The sequence below is a fragment of the Thermomyces dupontii genome (assembly GCF_041956625.1).
Source record: "Thermomyces dupontii strain NRRL 2155 unplaced genomic scaffold VTN31scaffold_2, whole genome shotgun sequence".
Lineage (NCBI taxonomy): Eukaryota > Fungi > Ascomycota > Eurotiomycetes > Eurotiales > Trichocomaceae > Thermomyces > Thermomyces dupontii.
In genome coordinates this window covers 1,306,150-1,331,695 of record NW_027192308.1, presented here as the reverse complement: position 1 = coordinate 1,331,695, position 25,546 = coordinate 1,306,150, and the positions used below count along the sequence as shown (strand labels likewise).

The window sequence follows — 25,546 nt, the reverse complement described above, 5'->3', positions numbered from 1 at the left end:
GGATAAAACCCACTATTTTAAGGACCAGAAACGGTTTGTTGAGGAGTTGGCAGGTACTGTAAGTCGTACTCTACGCGTCTGCAAGTCCGGACGAAGAGTTCACATCAACACTGACTCGCCACGCCTTTACAGAACCTCGAGCCTTGAACTCGACCTTTTGCGTCTCCCCATGATTGCCGCAGCGAGCGCACAGTTGAATGAAATGAAAATCTAAGTACCAGTTGCTATTATTATCAGGCATCGACCACGTCTCCATTTTGAAAAGCTTCAAGGCGGGCTCCTCCCATCTCGCACAAGATGGCAACCCCCCGGGAAGACCTCAAGGCGCACGCCGCCTCCTCGCAGGACTTCTACGCCCTGCTCGAGATCCCGCCGACGGCGACAGAGAGCGAAATCCGGCGCGGATACCGACGGGCCGCGCTGAAGTACCACCCAGACAAGATCGCCCATCCGACACCCGCCGACATCGACAAGTTCCACCTCCTGCAAATCGCGTACGATGTGCTCTCCGATCCGTCCGTGCGGCAGCTCTACGACAATGCGCGCGAGGCGCGCGAGCGCAAGAAGCGCGAGCGGGAGGCGATGGACGCGGCGAAGCGGAAGATGCGCGAGGAGCTGGAGGCGCGGGAGCGTGCGGGAGCGGCTGGAGAGAACCGCGGAGTGAAGCGGCCGTGGATGGCGACGACGATGTCGGCAGACTACGATGAGGAAGCTGAGAGGAAGTTGGAGAGGGAAATTGAGCGGATTGCGGAGGATGGGCGGCGCAGGCGTCGCGAGGCGGAGGAACGAAGGATGCGAGAGGCGCTGGAAGAGGAGGAGCGGCTAGCTCGGGAGGAAGAGGAGGCGCGCAAGCAGGAAGACCGCGCGGGGCAGAAAGTCGACCGGTCGAGAGAAGGAGGCCAGAATGTCCCGGAGTTGGAGCGCGCGGTTAAAGTGCGCTGGATTCGGGAAGGGCCCGGCCTGGAACTCGACAAGGACGGACTGCAGGCGTTGTTCTCGCCATTTGGCACCATCGAAAGCACGTTTTTGCTCAAAGATCGCCGACAACGAGTCGGCCCGAATCGCGAGAAGAAGACCGTCGCGACGGGTGTGGTAGTCTACGCCTCCATCGTCGGCGCACACGCCGCCGTCTTGGACAGCGAGAAGAAACTCAAGACGCGCGACGGCGTCTGGAGCGTCGTCGAGAGCGTGTTTTGGGCATCCGGCGACGAGCCGGACCTTGGTCCTCCTCGTCCGCAAACCCCTTCTTCCACACCATCAACTCCTACATCTACAACCTCTTCTACATCCGGAGCAGCAGCAGCAACAGCAGCAGCAGCGAACGGACAAACGCCAAAGAAGCCCCCAGCCTTTGACTTCTCTTCACTCAAAGACCGGCCTGTATCATCAGGGAAGACGCCCGGGAAAGGGCCGCCGTCATTCTCATCGTTCGCTTCCGCTGCCGCAGCAAATGCTGCCAAAGCAACGACACCTGGCTCTTCGGAAGCGGAGTCGAAGCCGGCCTTGACGACGCCGAGTTTAGAGGAAGTCACGTTGATGCGATTAAGGAATGCGCAGAGGGAGAAGGAGCGTCGGGCTCTCGAGGAGCAATTACGCAAGGAGGACGAGGCTGCAGATGCGGCTGTTTGAACTATATCAATAGGTAGATCTACAAACCTTTTACCCCCTCGCTTCGCTCTTCATTTGTACAGAGTACGGAGTACCGACATGTATTTGTATTCCGCAACGTTCTCGCGCACCTCAATGCACTTGACGAAAACCCCTAAATGTCACCACTGGAACTTCTCCCGGTACAACAACGTACCTACCCACTGGATATAACACCATTTCATTGCGATTTCGAGGATGTTGCATATTTCACAGCACATCTGGTGACAGGCGTCGTACACCGTCCATGTGTACTGTACCAGATTCTCCGTAACACTAGAAGGTGATTTCCCCGTCTTTGAGATGCAGGGTTCATTAGCTTTGAGCCGTCTAAAATACCGGAATTTCGCCATGTCTCATCTCTTGATACCTATGTAATTGGCTTGATTTTAGGCGTAGAGATTCCGCCCACTTTTGAACAGTCGAATCAGCTGGCAGCCCATCTCAGCTTAGATTGAACTCATCGATTCCCTTGAAAGTCTTCGAGGATCCGGTGAACAGTTAGGGTACCTGCTTTTAACGAGAGGTGGCCGCTGCTTTGCGGCCAGGGCACAGAGTTGAATATCCAGCCTGCGCCGCGAATTGGTAGTCTTGTGAAAATCTGCGCGGACTGTCTTGCTCTGACGAAATACCACGTGTTCTTTATTGGAAGTCGGAGATGGCACTACAGGCATGATTCCGATGGAGGCATGTACCTTGGTAAGAATTCCCGACAGTTTCGTTGCTTAGGCCCGAAAAATCAAGAGAAAAGGTAACGCCGGTTATGCCCTGGATTCAGTGGAGAGGCCCTATATCGATGCCCCCGAACATCCCGGGGGGTTGAGAGCCACCACTTTACTCTGCTGAAAGAAATTGATCTCACGGCCGATCGAGCTCAGGACTGGACAACGAAAGCAACCAGGGGCTCGCAAGTGTCGCATTCACTGAAAGTAGTGTTGGGAACAGGGTTAAAGATGTCCTCGATACCCCAGAAGTGTCTTGTCCAAGTAGTATGGATAGAATCCAAGACCATTCAGCGGTACTTTAGTGGAGAAGTATATGATTCCTGAGCATGTTGAGCGCTCAAATTGGGATCCTACTTTCTTAGGAGAACATGTCTGCTCCTCAGGATAGTAACCGAGTGTGAAATGGCTGTCATGTGAAGGAATCTGTGATCTGGATGTCAAGGTCACTACGCGTAGATTGACTGTCTACAACTGGTTTTCAAAGGCAACTTGAACGGGTGACTTGGTTCGTCGATGTAGCATCAGCACGTCGCCAGTTGATATCACGGTATCTTGAAGCAACTGAGGGTGGGAGACAAACACTCTGCTTCCAAGTTTCAGGGCGTGCGCGCAATGAGCGCGCGTTATCAGTTTATCATTTCGGGAAGCTCAGACCAAAGATTGAATAGTCTTTTGTGTCCAGGTCGGCTGAGCTTGCTGAGGTACTTAACTTTGCTAAATGAACCATTTTAAGTGCTCCGTACTAAGTCAGGTAGTAGTAGGTGCTAGTAGTAACTCGAAAGAGGTGGGAGCTCAAGAAACAGTGGTGTTGGCAACTGAGTGCCTTGATCGCGAACCTGGAAAAGGATCATAGGCAAGCCGTCCTGCACGAGGAAGACCAGCACCGACTGGGAATCCGCTTGTTGGCATCCCTCTCTGACACAGAAGCTGACGTCGCGAATCAGGACTTCACTCCCTTGCCGCCAGACAAATCACCAATACTCGCCTTGCGATCCTTCACTCTGGTATCCCGATTGAAACTGGCAGAGCACTTCATCAGTCATGTACATGAAACACTCTCCTGCATCCTGCAATCCTATCAGGACTTGAAAACCCTTCTTCCGCTAATGGCGGCTCGCATTTGGGCAGTCTCTTGCTTCTGTATGTCGCAATGGCACAGCACACGCATGCCCGCTTTGACCTCAACAATGGCAGTGATGTTCTCTGCGGCATTTCACATAGCCGTCTGTTTTCGCCATTAGAGCGGCTTGTCCCAACTTTGCTCCAATAACACGCTGGACTCATGTCCACTCAACTGTTGCGTGTGAACAATATGCAGAATTACATTCAAGAGCATAATCGATGAAGAAGGAGTGGACAAGCAATTCGTCCCTTGAAGGCGGGTAAGGCTCCTTGGCGGTGGTTTCGGATACTTCAAAGATGTATGATATATGCGACATGGCGTCGCTACGGCTATTAATACTACTTGGTCCGATAGACAACGAATGAAACGAATAACTTCCGGAACGCCGATATCCATCAAGGGCGTCTTCCGGGCTTCCAGTCGTTGAAAGACATTTCGTCCATTTCTTCCTGACCAGACTGATACCTGGGAGTATCATTCTAAGTCGGCGATTACGGGTTGTTTAACGGATAGGTCATTTACTTCATGGTCTTCTTCAGGGCAGTCAGACACTATCCTTACTGGGCTGTTGGATTTTGTGCGGAAATTTGCAATTGAAGGTGATGGAACACTGTGAACACCCAACGCCCCAAGTTCTCTCGGAAAGTCCTTCAGAGGAACCCTTTGATCTCTGAATTTCGCCACGTGCTCAATATACTCCCTGGATTCGTCATATTCCTTCAGGTGCTCTTCTGCTCGGCTCCGCTGGTCCTCACAAATCTCAAGTTCCTCGTGATCTAACTTGTCGGCACCATGCGTTTCCAAGCATCCTTACCCCGAGAGTCAAGAATGTCCATTGGTCCATTGTCGACGCGGACGGAACTTGGCCGATCTCGCGAATGCTCAACTTCTCCATTTCCTCCTTGAGGGCTTCTCTTTCTCATTGTGGGGCAGAATCGGGGATCTCAAAGGACGGCATAATGCTAACAGTCCGAACTTGGGACAGAAAAAAACGTAATGGGGATCAGCCTGGTTGATCAACACTGAGAAAGCAAAGTGAATTGGGAATCTTCGAGTTTGTTCAATGATGAGAGCCCTTGAGGCTGAAATGATGAAAAGGATTATAAATCACATTGGAAAGGAACATATGATCCCACACAGTAGGCAAGACCAGAGTTGCGACTGCTGCAGATTCAGTGAACGACGTGGTGAGGCAGCTGCACGCCCATTACATAGCTGGTAACTGAGAATTCATGCTGTACGTATCATTTCTCATTGTCGAATCAGTCCTTGGATAATGGTGTGCTAGCCTCAATATTCCAGGGTAATCCATATTACATCCTATTCTAGAAGGCCATTATCCATGTATAGGTCACAGTTCGACGAGGGCAAGAACCAACAATCTGATAGGTGCAATGCTCGTTCTGCAGTGGCACTTCATTTCCACAACCTCAAAACACTTCATACTTTCTTTCCTGGTCAGGTAGATAAGCAGTAGGCCTCCTGTCAATACCTATACCATCTGGCCTTGACTGAGAATCCAGTTCCTCACGTTAATCATAGTGGGCACTGGGCAGGGATTTGAAGCTTTAGGTTGTGAAGGACTTACTCTTGTCAGCGGCGCAGAGCTTGCTTGGTAGGTACCCACTTGTATCTTTAGGGCATTACCCCACCAGGAATGCCTATTCAGGAAACAAAAACATGCGACTGCGTGATGTGCAAGGTAAGAAAAAAAAAGTAGGTTTAGAAAACACAACCTTCTTACTTTTCTAGGTTTGTAAAAAAGGAATTCTGTCAAGCATTTGGCTTTTAAGAGAGTAGGAATAAACTTGGTATTTTGGAATGGGCCGGACGTCGCCAAATGGTAAAGATCTCATAGTACTATGTACCTAGAAGACAGCGATCGGTTCAATAATCGGACAGGATTTCCACATCCCTCACTATCCCCAGTATCACAGGATAATCTTGCGTGTCTCTGTCCTCATTTCCACTTTAGACTCGCACGGAACCGTGTATCCATCAGTGATCCCTGACATGTTCTCCGGATCCACGGTCACAGTAAGTCATCAAGTCTTGATCGAGATGAACTTGCTCAGCTGGATCAGGGTAAGGCAATCCATCGTTTAGTTTAGCTCTGAATTTCTGCGCCTCAAGGGATTCTATAAATCGAATCCATAGCATTGTTGTCGAGGTTAGATTGCTTCACGAAGAGCTCGAAGTAAGGCTGATCTATGATCCAAATTCCTCCACGGTGCTCGTTTCACGTCACACGCCGTCACGGTCTGACGGCCAATCGTGGCCTTGCGCACTAGGTAGGTATCGAGTGAGGAGAATATCTGCCTTCTGTCAGAAGCCTGAAGGGATGAATGTGACGAAGTGGCTGAAAGATACAACTTCCGGAACCACTTATGGTGTGTGTGAGAAGACGATCTTGGAGGGATGATTTCTCTGTATCCGTGGCCAAGTGAACGTTTTATGGGTGTGTTCTTTTTTTTTTTGGGGGGAGGGGTTTGGAGAACGTATATCCATCATGACCAATCAACACAGTGCAATCATATGCCCTGCCAGTTTATTGAAGTGGAGGACGAGAGACATTGAAAGCGGAGTGAGAAACAGCTTCACCTGTTACCCGCCAAAAGGCCAAGTGTCACGAAATAACGTTCATTACTGGTCATAAATTCCAGGCAACTGTGCTCCCAACTGAGGTCCCCATGGTGCAGATATATCGGGAGAGCTCGTCAAGTATTGAACAAGATGTCTTGGATGAAAAAAAAAAAAAAAAACCTACACTGTAAACACTATGTACTGTAATGAAACATCAATGGCAATCCCAGGAAACAAAATATTAACAATTAATTCCTATGCACGTCCCAAATCCCAAACAAAAAAAGATCAATTGTCCGAGTATGCGTCATATCCGAATGATTGCATCAAAGGATGACCTGTGGCTTGTGCATTCTTCAAGCGGCGTTCTGTTCGTCCTGTCAGTATACCATGGATGTAAGAGGAGAGGAAAGGAAGAACATACCCTTCTCGAAATCGCGCCAGCGCTTCATGGTAATCTTGGTGCTGTCAAATTCTCCCTCGGCGTCTCCGTGGCCGTCCTTGCCACCGTCGCCTGCCGTCTTGCGCGTGTCGCCCCAGCTGAAGTCGTCGAACTTCCAGTAGGCGTAGGTCGGCAGAACAAAGTTCCAAATCGGAAGCGAGACAAGATAGATAAGCATCCACATGACGTAGATGAGCCGGTTCGCGGTGATGACGATCAACACACCCGGCAGACCGAGAATCAGCGCCAACAGCACCAGCGGAATCACCTGTACCGGCTGCTTGATGATCGACATGATAACGACGTAGAACGTGAAGCTGATGGCGGCCGGCAACACCAGCGTACCAACCAGTTCGATGAATACGACAAACTGCATGCTGAAGCAGAATGTGCCGCACAGGTCGCGCACCAGCACCAGCTCGAACAGGTTGTGCACCGTACTGTTGATCCATCGGCGCCGCTGCGACAGCAGCACCTTGAACTTGTCCGGAACTGTCGTCTTGCACACGGCTTGCGGCACAAACACTTGCTTCCGCTTCGGGAACGTCCGCAGCATCAGCGTCGACAGATAGCGGTCCTCACCCAGCAGCAAGAGGTTTTTCTTGTGCAGGGTGTCCACCACATTCTCTGAGTAGTGCTCGACAATGTCCGGGTTCGCCAGGATCGGAACCCAGTAGTTCTGCCCGCCCTTGGGCGCCTTGATCCGGAACATTGAGAAGCAACCAGGTAGACACGTCACACCGCCAAACACGGACTCGAACGCCTTTGCCTGGTGGTGGGAGATGTAGTACTCAAACACCTGGATCATTGTCACCCAGCTATCCGTCTTGTTGGCGATCTTGGTCTCGCCGCACAGACCCATGATCTCCGGGTCCTTGACCATCGCCGACACCATGTGCGTCAGACTGTCTGGGAACACCTTGGTGTCCGCGTCCACCATCAGCACCATCTCGTAAAAGTCGGGCGAGATTCCCGTAATAGTCCAGAAGCCATTGAACATCTCATACTCCAGTTCCGTCATTCGCTCATCAAACATGACCTTTTGCAGGAACGACATCAGGATGATCTGACTGTCACGCTTGCCCCGGTTACCGGGCTTGGGTGCCTTGGCTTCATCCGGCGTGCCGCACTTCACCACCAGTAGCATCGGTACCCGCTGCTGCTTCTCCGGCGGCACGATCGACGTCTCGCCGTAGTCATAAAATCCCGCATACACCTTGGCCATGTTGTGTCGCTTCGATCCACTGGCTACAGCCACATAGGAATACGCCTGCACCTCATCGGCTGGGACCACCAGATCGCGCATCATACCCAGCACGATATCCGGCGTCGAGAATTCCTCGCCCTTGCCCTTGATGATGCCGTCGCAGATCACTATGATGGTCTTGTGGCTGTTGGGGTAGTCGGTCATAGCAATCGAGTCCAAGGTCGTCCGAATGCCTTCCTCGCCTTCGGAATAGCACGTCACCAAGCAGAGCGCATGGGCAAGCGGGAAGCCAAAGGGCTGCCAGTCCGGCGGTGGCTGGGGTACCACCAACTCGTGAATGAACCCGGCAGGGCCTTCAGTATTCGACCCAACCACAGTCGAATGCCTCGCATCATCTCTCGAAATCATCAGGCTGGTCCGACTGTCGGCTGCGTTGTGGCGTGTGATCGCATCGGTGGTCAGCGAGCTTTGGCTGCTGTTCCGGTCGGCGCGGTAGAGCGGGGTCGAGGGAGCCAGCCGTGAGGTGTTCAGGTTTTGGTTCGTCATGGTCAGCGGTTGAGACTTGGACCGGCGGTCTCCGGCCATGGAGTAAGGGCTGGAGAAGCGAGAGGTGGTGGGAAAGATACTGCTGCGCTTAGTACTGCGCTCGGGCGCCTGCGGAGGTTCGGTCAACCGCGGGGCGGGCCGGTAGATATCGTCGGACCAGTCTTCGATCTGCTGCGCACGCGCCCGGGGATCGGAGCTCATCGTTGTCCGGTCCGGCGCGAACTTGCGCGAGAGGAACCAGTGGAAGACTACGGCCATGGAGAATTTGGCAACCACGATCGACAAGATGAAAGTCAAAGAGACATAGAGCACAACCTTGGAGGCAATGCAGCCAACGGTGTCGGTGTCGATGGAGCCGACTCTGATGATTTCCGACAAGCACTTGCCGAACTTGCGGTCCGATGACGACTGGAAAGCGTAGGTCAGGTCCGTACCTCGCACGTCCGGGTTGTTGCGCAGCTCGTCGAATCGCTTGGGATAGCGGACTTGCGAAGTGTTGAACCAGCGGAGCAAGTCGAGATCGAGCACATGGCCCGAATAGACCATGAGATTCCGGCTGGAATTCTTCAGGTCATCCCAGGTGAAATAGACGTCGCCCGAGCTGCGCAGGCTGTAGAAGGCGTTCCGGGCTTCCGCAGACAAGTGGCAGGAGTATCCCAAGTACGGGCCCACAGTCTTGTTGGGCTCGCTGGAACCATCCTGATTGAAAGGCTGACAGGGGAAGTACCAGGCTAGGTTCCCGTCCTCATCGGTGGGCACATCGGAGTCTGGGGCGGCGGTGATGATGCCCTTGCAAGCCCCGTTGACATTCTGGAAGAGGAAACTGCCGTCCTGCCCGCCGTACTTGTGCGGCAGGTCGTAAAGCACGTTCGACCCGGAGGGAATGCCCCAGGCAGGCGGGTGCCGGGAGCGAGAAAGATCGTAGGCTTTCCCATGGAAGATCATGTACCCCATGTCGACGTGGTTAATGGCGAGACGGACCTCGGGGCTGCCGCAGACGGTGGCGGTGAAACCAAAGGTCAAATAACCTACAAAGGCGCAAATCAGGAGGATGACACTGATCAGGCCAATTTTCTCTCGCCATGCACGGCGGGCTGCTTTGGTGGGCATGCCAAAGCATTTCAGAACGAAATCCGGAATCCAAAACGTAATCAGGGCACAATAGGTGTACCACAAGCTGGGTGGTCCGGCCCCATCGGGAGCCTTTCGACGGCCACTTTGCGAGTGGCGCCGCGTCGATTGGGACCGCGAGAGCTTGCGCCTCTGCCGTTTACTTTGCGCGCGCTCGACCCGCTCCATCGGCTGGTTCAGGTTCCCTTGAGCGCCGTAGAGGCCAGCGGCATTCTTGGCCGGCTTCAGCGACTCATCTGTGCTGGTGGTCTCCGTCTCGAACATCGCAGGGTCATGACCCGTGGTTGACGGGTAAATTTCCATGTGCTGCGCATGTCGTTGGTAGTGATAGTTTGGATGACTTGGGTCCAGCTGGCGACGTTCGGGGCGGATGAGCGAGCGTTGCCGTCTCACACCGTCGCCTGGCGAGCGGACATGGGCACCCGGAGTTGTTGAGGATCGCGACCCTTGACGGCCATGGGAGGACCGGGGCGACTGCGGCGGGCGAGGGGAGTATGGGGACGGAGGAACCTCGGCATAGGTGCCGGATTCGGTGTCTCTGCGTCGTCTGCGCGATGAGTCTCGAAATCCCGGCTGGGGTTCCTCTCGGTGGGAGGTTGGAAGGTTATCGGGCCGCTGCGGTAACGACATGGGGTCTAGCAGGGCATATCAACAGAGGGTTGGTACGAAGAGTCTTGCCGTGTATGGTACCGCTGAAGTCGGCAGCGGTCCGAACGAACGAGATCGATGGCGGCGACGAGGTACGGCTATGCTTTGACTGGAAACATGCAGGGAGTTGCGGTGTCGTTCTTCAGCGGCTGCTGTCTGGGATTCGCACCAGGCGCCTGAAAACAATAAAAAAAAATCTCGGTGTCGAGCAGGGGCAGGTTCACAGCGAATCGGGAGGGGGTGCGGCGAACAGGGACGATCAGAGCCACGTTTCAGGGAGATTGAGCGAGGGACTGAAGGGGAGCGGAAAAAGCGAATGACAACTTAAGATTCAGGGGGAAGAAAAGTAAATTAAACAGACGAAGCGATCGACGATAGACACCTCTATGAGGGCTAAGACGAGGGGGAGGGGAAAGCGATCGGAATCACCAGCGAGGCTGGTTAGAAGAGCGAGGGGAGACGGAGAGGGATGGAGCCGTCGCTTGTCCAGAGCACCGGGATGGGGATGGATGAAGGGGTTAAGATGGCGTGGTCTTGGGCTTCTTGGGCGATTTTTGGGCCCAGGCAGGGAGGCAAGGAACACTGGCTTGAAAAAAATAGGTAACCCCCAGCGTCTACCGAGTTAGTATTTTGCTTTGATAGCAGGATGTTTGGATTACTGTTTGTATATACTATGGAGTAAATATGCGACCCGGAATAACGGCTCCAAGGTGTTCGTTTGGAACTGATTTGGAGGTGCTGTGAATATGAATAACCTGGCCGAACTGGAAGTAAATATTAATCCATCCATTCTGGAAAAGATTCTCTGGTTTGGCTACGGAGTAACGACATAATAACTAGTCGCACCGCCACGAGTCTGCCACGAGGTGTCTCATGACGCGCAGTGATTGGTTCGTGGCGCCACAGCTGTGGCTTGACACCTGTACTTTACCAGAAGAACACTAGCTCCACGTTCCCTGATTGGTTGGTTCTTTCACGTGGGATGACTGACTGATGGCTAAACCGCAAAGGAGAGAACCTTCCTGAAATTGGAGGAGCTGACCCATACGCTAGTCCAGGGCAGGCAAGTGCTATTAATAGCGTGCTGACTAATGCCCCATGTTTACTCCGTCCCGGGCAGTTTGCTCTCTGTTTCGGTTGGGTTCTACCTTGCCAACCTGATCGAATGGAGAGTGAGACAGGACGAGCGGTTGGACAATGTCGCCATTATTGGGAGAGGTCTTCTTCTGTTTAATAATACATACATCGTTCAGTTTTCTGGAATTGAGTTCCTCGACACACAGCCACGAGATGAGGCTGCGCGGAGGCTCCACTGTGCAATACGAAGCCGCGTCAAGCATTCCAAATTCCAGCATGCCGCACCGCAGAGAAATTTGCACTTTACGCTCTTCCGCAACCAGGATGACCACAAGAGAAGCCGGCGGCGGGAATTACGTGTACCTCTCTGCAATGGCGGCTTGTCCGGTTAGACATTGCAGAACGACCAATGTTCGCCATTCAACCCTAGAAGAGCTCCCTTCAGGGCGTAATCATCCCACCAGCTTGAAGAATCGGATCAGAATGACGAACAAATTCCTTGCAGAGTAATGATGGATTAATAGTATAGAGTATTATTCAATCCGACCAGTCCAGAGTATGCAGGGCGAGTAGTACTGTCGTAGACCAAGATTCTTCTTCGTTGCATTTACGAATCCGCAAGCTGCCCAAGAGCCTCACCCCGGCGTTTATATCACCGCAACCAGTCGCCCGTTCGTTACTCTCGTTTCTCTCGACCAGGCTAAGACACTCGTTCCCCTCCCCCGTGGCCAACACGTCAGCAGATTCTGCTGCTTCTCGATCGTTTCTTCCCCCGCTCACTGTCCGATTGCGTCCCGGGTTGTCTTGTCGGTGGAGTCCCATCTCCGACCTGAACGAGGTACGTTGCGCGCTTCCGTGAGACCGACATTGTGCTGCTGTGCTCTGCCGGTACAGCATCCTTCAGACGTTGCTAGCCCTGCCAACCCTTGCAAAGTCAGACGGCAAACTGATCGAACGACTCTCAGGTCGCGTCGTCGCGCAGTGAAAATTCCTTGCAGATCATCCCCCTCGTTTGAAATATCCTAGTTCTTCGTCCCTCCTCCCCTCGCAGAACCACTTTCTTCCGAAAGTAGCGACTACACGCAGGCACCGTGTTGTTCAAATTCGCTCTAATCCGCTTCCCCGGTCGCATCCTTCATGTCACAGACGTGAAAACCGCCCCTATTCAATACCCCAAGGGGATCATTGCTTCATTGCTGTCGCCATGGACAACCCGCCCGCGGACAGCTCTCACTCGCCCATTTCCTCTCCTGCGCCGGCCTATATTCGCTCCTCTCCTCCGCCGGCCCCATCTCAGCGTCCTCCTCCGCCTCCGAATGGTGACCACGCTCAGCCATCATCGCCAGCCCGCTCCGAAGTGCGTCGGAAACCCGTGCTGAGTACATACTCTCAAATCGGTTATGATCAGTCGATATCGCCCACAAATGTAGAAAATCGCAATTCGAGCGCGACGATCGAAGAACAACAGTCCGACTCACGGGCATCATCACCTCTACTTGCCAACATATCCGGGCTAAACCTCTCCTCGCACCATGACGGTCCGGAAGCGCGGTTGCCGGCTCGAACCGATTCGCTGCAGTACGGATCGCGGCCCCCTTCGTCGTTCAACCCCCGACACACATCGGCGAGTACGGATTCGTGGCCGTTGCCGAGAGACGAGGGCTCCCAGCGAGGCTCAACAGAGAGACAGGACAAGCCATACCGCTTGTCCAATTCTTCCCAGGGTAGTTTGGACACCATGGCACAGCAGCCTATGGACTACCAACCACTGCACTACCACCATCAAGGACTCCCCTCGCAGCGCAAGGTCTCGGCCCCTGCGCTCGGCGGGTCGGGGACCTCGTCGACCGAGCATTTGGCTTCTCCGAACCAGTATCTAAGTCCAAACCGAGGGAGTTATTCTCTCTCGGGGTCTTCTTCCACACCAGATCTGGTAAACCGGGGCCGGTCGCCGAACGACTCACCGAGTCCGTACGCCCGCCGCCCATCGGCCCACTCGCCGGACAATCGACCCATGTCAGCCTTCGTAGATATGCTCAATACGTCGTATCCGCAGCCTTCACCATCGCCCGGTGAGGCCAAGAACGACCACCTGCGCATGTTTGTCGGGAACAATGCGTCGCTGCTTAGTCACAAACAAACATTCGAGATGTACCTCGCCAACGTCAAAAAGACCAATGATCCTGCGGTGCAGTATGAGTTCGCCGTCTTCATGGTCAATGCCATTCAGGAAATGGACGGAACCATGAACGACAGCTCCGCGTCCCTCGACAAGGATAAGGACAAGGAGCCCGGTATCACGCGGTCGCGACTGCTCTCGGAGGCCAAGGCCATTCTGCAGCGGCTGGCCGATAAAAGTTACCCATATGCGCAGTACTATCTCGCGGATGGCTACTCTTCGGGCTTGTTCAACAAAGGCAAAGTAGACTATGACCGCGCCTTGCCTCTATTCGTGGCCGCGAGCAAGCACGGCCATGCCGAGGCCTCCTATCGCGCGGGACTTTGTAATGAGTTTGGATGGGGATGCCGCGTCGACGGGGGCAAGGCGGCCCAGTTCTACCGTCAAGCTGCGGCGAAAAACCATCCCGGAGCCATGCTGCGACTCGGCCGTGCCTGTCTCGCCGGAGAGATGGGTCTGGGCAAGCGATACCGCGAGGGGATTAAATGGCTGAAGCGTGCCGCGGAATCGGCCGACGAGCAATACAACGCGGGGCCATACGAGCTTGGTCTGCTGCACGAGACCGGTTACGGCGACGACGTGTTCAAGGATGAGTCGTACGCCGCGCAGCTGTTCACAAAATCCGCGGATCTGGGCCACGTCGAAGCCTGTTTCCGGATGGGAGAAGCCTACGAGTACGGCAAGCTCAACTGTCCGCGCGATCCGGCGTTGAGCATTCATTTCTACACCTTGGCCGCACAACGGGGGCATCCGAAAGCCCAGATGGCGCTGTGCGCGTGGTATATGCTCGGTGCGGAGCCTGTTTTGGAGAAGGATGAAATGGAAGCGTATGAATGGGCGCGAAAGGCCGCGGAGCAAGGTGCGTCGTATCCATCCTCTTAGAATTTGTGGATTTTTTTTTTTTCTTTGCTGACTCGAGTCATGATCCAGGTTACGCAAAAGCACAATATGCTGTTGGGTGTTTCACGGAAATGGGCATTGGCTGCCACCGTGATCCCCTCGAGGCCAACGTATGGTACGTCCGCGCCGCAGACCAAGGCGACGAGCGGGCCAGGAACCGCCTCGCCGTCATCCAGGCGGCGTCCGAAGGGGCCGATCCAACGCGAGGAGGCAAGCGTCGAAAAGGCAAGCGTACCACGGAGACCAAAGGTTGGTCTTCCGAAGAGTTCAAACAAGGGATGGAAGGCTAATTAGAACGCAGATGACAAGCCGAAATCGAAGCTCTTTGGAATTTTCTAATTTCTATTACTTCCCACCCGGAATCACTGTGTTGCCACTTGCCAGTGCTGGGCACGAAATTTAGTACATACTCGACTGTGTCGATTGCGTTTCCTTCCTTGTGTCTCTCGTTTTGTTTTTTCTTTTCCTTAATTCTCTGCTAGACATCTCCGAGTCCACCACCTACTTTCGGGGACATCATCATGATCGACTGTAATAGGTTGGCAGACGGATCTGCCTGATCATGTGTGTGTGTGTGTGAGTGTGTGAGTTGAAAGAGTGCATGTGGGAGTTTGCTTGGTGTTGTACTAATTTTTGTTTTTGTTTAATTCTGGCTGGCCGAAAAGATTTCACTGTCAACTAAAAAGGGTACTTTGTCATTTTAGTTACAGTAATCAAATAGGTAGTACTTAATCAGGTCTTTTTTTTTTTTTTTGTGATGGAACAATGTCTGGATTGATGATCATTAACATTAGGTAGCCTCTCAAATCCTCTCCCTCTTCAAATCATTAACCACCATATACCTCCCAAACGTAATCCACCCATACCGAAACCACACCATCTGACTTTTATGCGCCTCCGTCATTGCCGACCGAGCCCTCACCCACTCCGTCACCGAACTCACAAACATCAACCTCGACGGCAGGGATCGCGACCCGACCTTGGACCCAAGAAGCAACGCCTCCCGCAGATTCGACAGCCCACCCAGAACCATCGTCAGCGGCGCATCCAGCACGCCGACGTATTTCCGGACGATGCTCGTCGACGTCAACGTGTACAGCGCCACGGGGCACGAGTACCCGGTCTTGCCGCGCATGAGGTTCTGCAGGAACCGCACCGCGCCGTGGTAGAGGGAGCGGTGGTTGGGGTGGTTGCTGATGCCGTGGCGGTCAAATGTGAGGAGGACGTCGAGGGTGGTGGTTGGGGGGGAGGAGACATTTTTCTCATTGCTGGCTTTAGACTTGGAAGAAGGAGGAGAGTCAGAAGAAGAAGGAACAACACCACCACCACTAACAAAGGCAGCGGCAAGCACCGCGGCAATGTCATCCGCGGCCCACTCGGTTGTCATGCTATCGGGAAACCGCGTTTGGTCGTCGATGATGAAGATGTCTGATTCATGCCGCAGGCCCAGCTTGATGGCGCTCTTTAGGAGTTCCTTGCGGCGGGTTTCACCCAGACCGTCGGCGTTGCCTGGATTTCGTTAGCTTCAATCATTCTGTTTCCGGTAGAAAAGAAAAAAAAAAAAAAGAAGTCAAAAACTTGCCTGTACTCAAACAGAGAATCTTGACATGATTCCCCAGCTCCGGCCTGGTCAATGCCAGCAAAGTCGGCGCAAAAAACATTGCCTCATCATCCGGATGCGCAATGAGTAGACATATCCGCTTGTTATACAGTTTTGGAAGGGAGCTCGCAAAGGAAGAAGTGCCAGATGTCGAGGAGATTGTCCAGAGAATCACGAGTAGGATTGGCACCAAGGCAGTCAACAGCAAATAGTTGGTCATGTTTATTTTCTTTTTTTTTCTTCTTTCTTTTATTTCATGCCTTGCTTAATATGGAATAGAAGGTCAATTTCCTCCGATTTGAGCCCAACAATCAAGTTCCTGTTACTGCAGTGGTTCTTGTCCTGAAGAACTCGACATCATTCCCTCAGGGACAAAGTTGAATTGTAGCAGAGTTGGACGTTCCAGTTCGTGACTTCTGATTCGTCAGTCCTTCAATCTTGACATTTGTTAATCTATCCCTTAAAAGGTCAATACAGAGTTCTAGGCGGAGTCCATTTGGTATGATTGGTCAAACGTCTACGGAGTACTCCGTACAACTTCGCAGATTTTATTATTCTTTTTTTTTCTTTTCTTTTTTTTACTGCAAAGAAAACCCGATGGACTCATTATTCAACTGGCCAAGTGTGTACTAGCCGTGACTTGACAGCGCTGTGACCCTATGTTCCGCTTGCACCTTCGGACTCATAACAATCAAAATCGGGAGGGGAATGAGGCAGCTTGTTCGAAAACCACCTCCCAGAGTGAAGATAGCTTTCGGATTCTCCGGTGAACTGCACCAGCTCTTGTGCTTCTCTCGCCTCTTGACTTGAGAATTCAGGCAAAATCTGTTACTGGCAGAAGTGTGAGGATGATCACGCCCAGCAGTTTTTCTAGTCCCTTCGCCACCCGCGGTTTACTACATTCGCCTCGGTCTTTTCGTACTCCCTTTGACTTTCAAGGACACAGCCCAGGTTGTTGACGCAGATGAGGGTGTGTGAATGGACAGGCCCTGCCCATCCAGCAGAAGCAGCCGCTTCTTGATTTCACCTTTGGTCCGATCCTTTGTACAACGAATTCTCGTTTTTGGAGGACGATGGAATTGTTTACATAGTATTTTGACAACACGAGTGGAGCGCGTTTCAGTAGGTCCTCACATCCATCTGACCCCAATCACCAGTTCATTGTCCTCGTAAACACACTCGAGGTTCGACAAAAACCCCTCCAAGCCTTTCGATATACGAAACACTTGATGGGGGGCACTCACCTGCTGTCCCAATTTTTCACCCATCCTCCCCGGAGACTGCCCCTCTTGCAGACCCTATGAACAGTGAACATAAACCGGCGTTGACCAGCACAGTTCTTTAAGCTGTCAGAACATGAACAATCGTAGCAACAAGACTCACCGTCGACGCTGGAACTGCGCCGCATAGCGCTATAGCTACATCGTCTCTCCCGAACATGGCCAGCAAGTAACGTGGCATGGAGTTGGAGTTTGGACGAAGAACGACAATCGCTTCAGAGGCGCCAGCCTCCGCGCTGTCGAATCTTTTCTCGACCGACGCTCCAAGCCCGAACCACGTCGGCACTTTCGGGGAGTCGAACACCAGAAGCGGCTAGGCGTGCCTCAAAGCGCGCGATCCTGCTCCAGACACAGCCAGGCTGTGGACACTGCACGACCCCCCGATGATAGTGCAGATTCGAGTGATCGTGGCCCCATATTGTCATGTAGTGCTCAGTCTCACCGTCCTCATCTGGCTTCTCCAAAGGGGTCACGCGCCAGCCCTGGAGTCGACCCAGAAGGCGAAGCCCGTTGTCAAAAACGTGCTTCTTCCGATCGATCCAGAAGCTGACGTTATGGACACGGACAGAGTCGGAGAACCGGACGCGCTTCTCCGGCTTTTCCTTCGCCTCATCCGAGGGCTTGACCGGAACCGGGGAAAAGTGGACGCGCTTCTTGGGTTTTGCCTTGGCCTCCTCTGAGGACTTGGCCAGAATACCCTTCAGCGGCGACGCACGGGCCCGTTCCGTGGAAGCGGCGGCTTTGTCGCCAACGCGTGGCCGTACGGGAGGGCAGGGAAGGGGAGGAAGGCAAACCGAGTTCTCCGTGTCACTGTCCGCTGTGGTGTGCATCGTCGGGCGCGCGGTTTGGCGCCATGGTTGGTTCCTATTTTCACGTGCCTTACGGCGTTTAGCATGCACTTCAACATTTGACCGTTCGGGGCCAGGGGCAGAAGGTGCTCGCTTCTCGGCCTGGGCCTCGTTGGAGGCAAGGTTCCTGACAGGAACGGGGATCCGAGATGGACGAGCAATGAACCGGTTCAGAGGGGTCTGCGTCACCCCTGATTTGGAAGCAGAGGCGGAGCGCAAGGGCATGAACCAGGGCGGCGATGGAGGGCGAATGGAGATATGCTTGAAAGCAGGGCGGCGAGGAGCAGGTGGAGGAGAAGGTCGCGGCGAAGAGAGGTGAAAGGGTGCAGAGGAGGACACCTCGCGGAACCGGACCGGACCGCGAGGGAAAGGGCGAAAGGCGCAGGCCTCGGTGAGTCCCGTGAGGGCACAAGGGTACTTCACGAAGGGGATTCCTGGGATGATGCGAGTCGGTGGCATGGTGAGGACAGGCAGTGATGTGGCAGAGTGGTAGTGGACGTAATTTTAGCAGTGGGTGCAGTAGCGGTGGTTTTGGACAGAGCAGCAGAGATGTGTAGGGAAACTGGAAGAAGAAAAGAGAGAGACGGGAGATGGTCTGTATTTATACCTACTGCCGCTGTTTCTGGCACATGGAGGGAAGGTACCAGGTGGTTAGCAATAAACACACTGCCAGGGAAAGAGCCGAACATACAAGGCCAGTGTCAAAGGAGACAACAACATCGCGAAGGAAGGAGCAGGCCTGCTCAGCAGGTGAACAACTTTACAATGACAAGAGGTACCTACCTAGGCAGGTAGGTACCTACAGGGACTTACACATCCCAGCCTGGGGCACCAACCCTTCCCAAAACGGCAGGTTCTACTGATCCTAAGGGGGAGGACATCTCGGAAAGAGCAGTCGGACCTCAGAATGATTCCTTCAATCATCTTCATCCAACAGTTATTGCCTTGGATTCCCCGGGAATCAATAAGCAATAGTCCATAATGGCGCTCAGTGGGAATCCGTCGCAGGCTCAGCTTGCTCTTGCAATGGCTCTTGTCAACTCAAAGCCTCCAGACGTGCCAATGCAAGGTTGAACTGCCCTAACCAAGTTGCTGAGCCCAGCTAATTCCTAAGCAGAGTATATCATCCGGATACGCTCCCACATCAAGCAGCAAGGGCATCCGTTCGGGAACATCGGCCCAGCCAAGTACTTCGATAGTGTGAGCTTCTGGAAAGCGGCTTATGAAAAGGCCAGAGACGCGCAGACCAGACTCAACAACCGTATTCAGACTCTGGAGCAGTCCGTAGCATCTCTCAAGCGCAAAGAGAGTTGCGATGATGGGGCAGCCGAGGAACCTGCAGAGCAAAGGTCCAAGGGTGATTCAACAACGGCAGAGCCGCCAAAGAAGCGGCCCAAGAGAACAACGGCCTCGGACCAGTCCACTTATGCACTGACATTCGACAATGCGGATGATCTTCTCTCCAAATTACCACAAGCTGACTCTGGTAAGTACCTCGAACATGAGCATTCAGCTAAGCCTAAGTGACTCCTGCAGATATTGAGACAATGATGATGGTCCTGTGGTCCCTTCAGAATTCTCTGAAAAAGAAACTCCGGTACTCGACAATTGCTCGACATGCTCTCGGTCTCTGCGGTGCCCTGAGTTCCGTAGCTTTGGCCATCTTCAAGCAGAAGACCCCCACTTCAGGTTCATTAAGCCCATCTAGAGATTCCCTGCAGCCTCAGCATGATCAGGTCATGATGTTCCAGCTCCTTGGAGGCGTGTACAAAATCTTGTGCCAGGCACTAAACAAACTTCTTAACTCCACAGAGGGTCAAAAGTACGCCGGCCAGCTTACCTTCCAGTTGACTTCGCTTTTCGGAAAGATTCTGCACGCCTTAGGAGAGCGGTGTGTGTCTCAAACCATGCGGAGTCCAGCGAGACATAATACCCGGCTTTCAAGAGCGGGAAAAAACCTTTCCGATCAGTCAGGGAACAACTCTCCAAAGGACACCATCTCGGAGCATGCCGTCCGGCTGCTCGCCTTGATGATGCTGTCCTGCACGGCTCTAGTCAAATCCTACGAGGATGTTTTAGAAGGGTATTTATATATCCTATTCAAGCGAGTGGGAATGGTGCTGTCGGCAGTCACATTCAACGAACTCATTTCGGATCCCGATTTACGTGCTGAAACCGAACAGCTTCCTCTGCCGGCGGGGTTAGTCGATGTGTCATCTGAGGGTGTAGTCATAAACGCTGCAGAAAATGAAGCGCGGTATCTGGTCTGGCTTCTAGAGAAGGCAATGGCAGTGATGTACTCAGTGTCCATGCAACCGGCTTTCACCGAGCCCGAAAACAGCGAGACCAATAAGGGCACCCTTCTTCGGTTTGCTAAGAGACGGTTGCAAAGTACCCTACTCCGAGCTGCTCTTCGGGATGATGAGCCTTTGTTTTTGGACTCGCTGAAGCCTCCAGCTGCTAACGGGGAGACAATGGAGCCATTTCCCGACGCAGACCAACGGCTGGAAGGGCCCGCTGCAGAGTGGTATCCTCGCGAGGTCTGGAGGCTGCTGGGCTGGGACATTCTCGAATCAGTCTGGAAGGTTGAGAAATGACCGGCGTCGATCTGCTCGGCGAAACATATTGCCGTTGACATGGACAACATCACCCTTGCTTTTTGTCAGCCGGCAGTTGTCGTTTAACGTCTCCGAAAATGGCAAATTCAATAGTTTAGTATTTGTAGTATTTGATCGAAGTTCTATACTATGGGTCTTCCAAGAAATAGTACGGTAGTAGTCGTACGGCAGTGTAGGGACGGGTTATCCCTACCTCGGTGGTCAACTGGTGCACCACGTTGGGAGATTGTTCGTTGATTGTTGTACTATGTTTCATGCTCTTGCGAACCATGATCCTCGCAGAATTAAATCATGTCGCTGAGGGGCTGTGATGGAGTAGTAGTTAGGGTTCTGCCGCTCACATGATCTGGGATATTGATCTGTTGCCTTTTTGTTGGCTTTGTATTCCCTTCTTCCATCTTCCATGGTACTTGTACGAGTACCTTAGTACTTCGGACCTGTAGATTATCTTTAGTTGTTCTTGAATTCAAAAAAGAGATCGCTGTGAAAACGAGCATCTCCGAGATTCCGCAGAGTTTGCTTCGGTCTCGGAGTCAACGCAACAAAGATAGTCCTTACCTATTGAGCATGAACGATTTCTTATCCTTGGGCAGCTGCAATCGAAGTCAAAATCGTCAACTGTCCAAGCTGACCCTGCTTTCTGCCTCAGGCATATAAAGGCACGCGGCCTGCCAAATCCATGAACCCCGGTCCATGTGCGAGTGGAGAGCGCCGATGCGACCAATCAGAGCGCAGCCAAGGAAGGGTGATGGTGAATGGTCATGGCAAGTGGAGAGGCCAGGAAGAGCTCGGACCTTCCGAGAGATCCTGATCCAACCTAAAACCCCCTGAAACTCAAACTTTCGCTTAGTCACCATCCCAAAGGAGTGAGTTGACGGCCTGAGGAACACCACCTTTTCAATCATAATAATAATATTCAAATCAATCAATCCAGTCTATCAATCTCGCTGAGCGTCCGCCAGTCCTGCAGGGGTTCAGGAAACTCTCTTCGATTCCATGTCGTCGTGATCTTCCTCCCGCGCTCTCTTTCTTGCTCCATTCTTTTAGACTTTGGCTTTTTTTTTTTCTCTTCTCCCTGTCCCTTCTGTTTCTCGTCTTCCGCGTGTTCTCTCGTTTTCGGTCCATCGCCCAACACCGCCCCTCTTCGATTCCATCAACAAACGCTTGTTATATCCGTCCAATTGATTTTCTCAGTCCCTGCTTCCGACGTCCCTCATTGACTGAGGTGCTTTTCGTTTCGTCTCCTTAAACGCCCGCCGCTGGCGAAGATCGGGTTCTCTCTTTCTCCCGCTGTATTGCGGTCCTCCCTCTCCGGGGCAGTCTCTCAATGCTGCATCCGTCATGTCCCTCAGTGGGTTAGATGATCCTTCGGTCATCGACGCCTATCAGACCGCCCTTGCCGAAGCTGGAGGATGGTGAGTCTCCGTGTTCAGGGTCCCCGGCAGGCTTGCGCATTAAGCCAATGCCCGATGATGTCCGGGTAGTGGGATGGCGAGTCATGCTAACCAGCGTCGTTTGCGCCCTCCAGGTTTCTGCTCAAGTACGCCTCCAGGGATGAGGTCACGCTGCTGAGTCGCGGCACAGGCGGCGTGCCCGAGTTGCGCGCCGCCGTTGAGGCCTACGAGGAGATATCGCCCCTGTATGGATTCTTGCAATACCGACGAAGGAAAGTGGTCTTGAAGTATGTGCCGGAGGGGACATCGAGACTGCTTCTAGGTAGGGCTTCCTGCATGCTCCCATTTTCTGTCGCATTCACGCAATGCTGATGGTTCGATCTGCGTTCAGCACGCACCACCGTGCAGTTCCAGTCCATCTTGGACAAGTTTACCCCCCAGGACACCGTTTTCAATTTCGCTTCCCCGACTGAGTTGACGGAGAGTGCCTTGTCCTCCGCTTGCCTCCTTCATGCCGCGTCTGCCTCGATTACTTCGTCAAACAGCTCGCTCCGTCGGCGCCGATTGATGGAGATCACCGAAGATGCGGAAGAGGGCGGCCAGCAGACCGCGGAGGAAAGTCCTGCTCCACCGCCCCCACCAAAGGACGAAAGGCGGAAAAGCCAGCTGTCCGAGGCCACTGCCGTCCCGCCTCCCCAAACGCAGAACTCGTCGCGACGGCCGGATACGGCGGATTCTCGGTCTGACGCTGTCTCAGTCAAATCGACCACGCGGAAACGATTTCTGGAGCAATTGGCTCAACCGCGCAAGTCGTCGCAATCGGTGCGGCCCTCGTTGCAGGAGCTCGACTACGCTGCCCCCGTGCAACAGAAGGTAAAGCTGGGCCCTCGGCCGTCCGTCGACATTAATGGGCGGCCCCGCACTGCCGGCAGCCTGTCTCGCAGTCAAGATCACCGTCCTGTGGCCGCATTGCCTGCCGGGGTCCGTTCGCGCAAGTCCTCAAACACGGCACCCCGACCCAAGTCGCACCACGACGCTCCTGTCCCCACTATCGCTTCGTTAAAGAACGCCCCGCCTGTTCCGCTATTGATCCCGCCCCCGACCATTGGAGTGTCCCGGCCGCCTTTGTCGCCCACTGCGAAGTCCATGACGGCAGTTCCGTCGTCGGGGATGACACCGGAGAAGCAGCGGTTGATGAAAGCGCTGGAGTTGCGGAAGAAGCAATTGGAGAAGAGAACCGAGGAGCTTCGCAAAAAGCAGGAAAAACAGGAGGGGAACAGCCCAGCTCCCAAGAATCTGGAAGTCGCCGGTTCAGGGGAGAATAAAGGGTTCATCGACGATGCCAAGACGTCGGATTTCCAGGGGTCTGATTCCACACAAGACCAGCCAGCTTTGAGTCAAACTACCCCTACCTTGGGTCTAAGGGCCATCGACGAGTCCAAGGGGTCGCCCACACCGTCGAAACCGGACTCCGCCGTGGAAATGGGAGCTACTTTCGATTCACCATCGCATCTCGATTCAAGCGCTGCGCAGGTGACAGTCCAATCGACTTCACAGCTGAGTCAGTCGACCGATCGTCCGGACATGCCTGAGTCTGTGCAGGAGCCTGCCTCCGAGGCGGCCCCTGAGGCCTCTACTTCACAGGCTTCTGAGGAATCGGGGGCCACGGAAATCGAGCGATTCGATACCGATGCAACGCACCAGCAAGCTGCGCAAGTCGAGCCTGAGCCGGCCGATCAGTTGGCACATGTCGATCAAGAACAGGGTCATGCCGAGCCAGGAAAGACGGGCGCGGATCGCAATCATACAGCTCGCGCTGAAGAGTCCTCTCCTCAGCAGCCAGCGACAGCCGAATCAACAACGCAAGAAGCCGGGGCGTCCGATCAGAGTACCCCAGCTGTCCAGGTTACTCCGGAGCCTGAAATCAAGGTCGAGGCCCCTCGGCCAAGCACGGCCGAGGTTCAGTCAACCAAGTCGAAGGAGGAACACCTCGAAGCGAAGCAAAGGCGTATCGCTACACTGGAGCCGATCCAGGTGCCCACGCCAGACATTTCGGACGAGGACAATCTTCTGTCGGATGACTCGTTTATGTCGGAACTCAAAACTGCGACGGTTCAGGAGGCCAAGTCCGTATCTATGGAAAAGACGCCAATTGCGTCTGGTAGCGAACCTCAGTCGCAGCTTGGAAAGAATCGATCGGTATCCAATCCAACCAATTCTGCGCCGGCGTCTCGGTCCCCGTCTGTCCAAGGGCGCTCGGTATCTGCAACCCATGCCGAGAGCAGCCAACAATCGCGCCCTCTCCATATGCTGGTAGCCAAGAAGGTGAACGTGTCATCGGGCATCTCCAAGCGGATCAAGGCTCTGGAAAGGTTTTCCAACAGCCGCGAGACGTCATCGACGACTGCTCCCAGTATCCCCGGCTCTGGTCCGGCAAGCTCTGCGTTTGATAAATTCCGCAAGCGCGCGTCGATGACGAAGGACGGGGGCCATGTGTCTAACACCCAAAGCTCCAAGTCAACCCCGCCGGCGTCGACGACGCCTTTCCCGGACTTACCTGGGACGGACTCGCGCGGCAACAAGAGCTCCGTGTCGGTTACTGCCCGAATTGTGCGCGAGCCGACCTGTCCGCCGTCCACGGACGCGAACAAACAGACTGACTCGGGCGCGCTCAACTTGCAACCCAGTCAGCTGATCGTGGAACAAACCAGCAATTCCGCGCCGAACCCTCAGCAGGAGGCGGCCCCCGCTACCTCCCCTCAACTGTCCCGACGCGGCTCCGTTGCCAGCCGTACATCGACCCGTTCCAAGATGGACGACAAGCTGGGCTCGAGCCCGGAGGAGAAAAAGTCTCGTGCTGCGCGGCTGATGCGTCGCATGTCTTCACTTACGTCGCAACGAAAGAGCACTGTCAGCTCCACGTCATCAAAGGACATGCCCCTGGCCGAGTCGCACCAAGAGGAAGAGAGTCGACCTGTCCTGCGGCAACCGATTGACATTGGAGAAGTTAACGTTCAGTTCCCGAACACATTGCTCTGGAAGCGACGGTTCCTCCGGATCGACGACCAGGGATATCTGATCTTGATGCCGAGCAGCTCCGATTCGGGATCGCGCAGCGCCGTGAAGCGGTATCATCTGTCGGAATTCAAGACGCCATGCCTGCCGGACGAGGACCGACAGGAGCTCCCAAATAGCATTGTCCTGGATTTCCGGAATGGAAGCACGCTGCAGTGCGCCTGCGAGTCCCGGAAGGGCCAGGCTGCTGTTCTACGAAGTGAGTGATGAAATTCCAACCCGCATGGATTGAGATTTGAGACTAACAGTGATAGCACTCGTTGATGCCCATACGGCATTCATTCATTAAAAGAACGCGGGATGTCAAGGCATCAGTTCTTCAGACCCCTTGTTTCTAATTTGCTCATAGACCCTTGCTTGCTGTTTGCATTCCTGTCATTATACCCCCGGCACTACATTTTTTCTTTTTTGTTTCTTCTCCCTCATTCATTCATTTCGTTTTCTTTACAGGGCACAATCGTTTGAAGGCGATTGCTCGGGACCATGAGTTTACGAAGGAGTTTTTCCTGCGGCATGTTTGTTG

General features: G+C 53.7%; 8 protein-coding genes across 8 annotated transcripts; 5 read left to right on the top strand and 3 right to left on the bottom strand.

Moving 5' to 3' along the window:
• Nucleotides 1–297: 297 nt before the first annotated feature.
• VTN31DRAFT_2846 (uncharacterized protein) lies at nucleotides 298–1,629 on the top strand (the record flags this gene model as incomplete). Its single annotated transcript, XM_069403059.1, has 1 exon — nucleotides 298–1,629. The coding sequence occupies one exon, from the start codon at nucleotides 298–300 to the stop codon at nucleotides 1,627–1,629; it is 1,332 nt and encodes a 443-aa protein (XP_069262279.1).
• Nucleotides 1,630–6,366: 4,737 nt separating this feature from the next.
• On the bottom strand, nucleotides 6,367–10,034 carry VTN31DRAFT_2845 (uncharacterized protein; the record flags this gene model as incomplete). Its single annotated transcript, XM_069403058.1, has 2 exons — nucleotides 6,367–6,446; nucleotides 6,503–10,034. 2 exons carry the CDS (start codon nucleotides 10,032–10,034, stop codon nucleotides 6,367–6,369), a joined length of 3,612 nt encoding a protein of 1,203 aa, XP_069262278.1.
• A 1,109-nt stretch (nucleotides 10,035–11,143) lies between these two features.
• VTN31DRAFT_2844 (uncharacterized protein) lies at nucleotides 11,144–12,114 on the top strand (the record flags this gene model as incomplete). Its single annotated transcript, XM_069403057.1, has 3 exons — nucleotides 11,144–11,488; nucleotides 11,829–11,967; nucleotides 12,095–12,114. The coding sequence occupies 3 exons, from the start codon at nucleotides 11,144–11,146 to the stop codon at nucleotides 12,112–12,114; spliced, it is 504 nt and encodes a 167-aa protein (XP_069262277.1).
• A 219-nt stretch (nucleotides 12,115–12,333) lies between these two features.
• VTN31DRAFT_2843 (uncharacterized protein) lies at nucleotides 12,334–14,547 on the top strand (the record flags this gene model as incomplete). The annotated part of the gene is made up of 3 exons (XM_069403056.1): nucleotides 12,334–14,167; nucleotides 14,239–14,457; nucleotides 14,510–14,547. 3 exons carry the CDS (start codon nucleotides 12,334–12,336, stop codon nucleotides 14,545–14,547), a joined length of 2,091 nt encoding a protein of 696 aa, XP_069262276.1.
• A 463-nt stretch (nucleotides 14,548–15,010) lies between these two features.
• Nucleotides 15,011–15,869, bottom strand: VTN31DRAFT_2842 (uncharacterized protein; the record flags this gene model as incomplete). The annotated part of the gene is made up of 2 exons (XM_069403055.1): nucleotides 15,011–15,717; nucleotides 15,791–15,869. 2 exons carry the CDS (start codon nucleotides 15,867–15,869, stop codon nucleotides 15,011–15,013), a joined length of 786 nt encoding a protein of 261 aa, XP_069262275.1.
• Nucleotides 15,870–17,303: 1,434 nt separating this feature from the next.
• VTN31DRAFT_2841 (uncharacterized protein) lies at nucleotides 17,304–18,395 on the bottom strand (the record flags this gene model as incomplete). The annotated part of the gene is made up of 1 exon (XM_069403054.1): nucleotides 17,304–18,395. One exon carries the CDS (start codon nucleotides 18,393–18,395, stop codon nucleotides 17,304–17,306), a length of 1,092 nt encoding a protein of 363 aa, XP_069262274.1.
• Nucleotides 18,396–18,917: 522 nt separating this feature from the next.
• VTN31DRAFT_2840 (uncharacterized protein) lies at nucleotides 18,918–20,533 on the top strand (the record flags this gene model as incomplete). The annotated part of the gene is made up of 3 exons (XM_069403053.1): nucleotides 18,918–19,005; nucleotides 19,054–19,422; nucleotides 19,473–20,533. The coding sequence occupies 3 exons, from the start codon at nucleotides 18,918–18,920 to the stop codon at nucleotides 20,531–20,533; spliced, it is 1,518 nt and encodes a 505-aa protein (XP_069262273.1).
• Nucleotides 20,534–21,895: 1,362 nt separating this feature from the next.
• On the top strand, nucleotides 21,896–25,312 carry VTN31DRAFT_2839 (uncharacterized protein; the record flags this gene model as incomplete). Its single annotated transcript, XM_069403051.1, has 4 exons — nucleotides 21,896–21,969; nucleotides 22,083–22,270; nucleotides 22,340–25,222; nucleotides 25,278–25,312. The coding sequence occupies 4 exons, from the start codon at nucleotides 21,896–21,898 to the stop codon at nucleotides 25,310–25,312; spliced, it is 3,180 nt and encodes a 1,059-aa protein (XP_069262272.1).
• Between the last annotated feature and the right edge of the window lie 234 nt (nucleotides 25,313–25,546).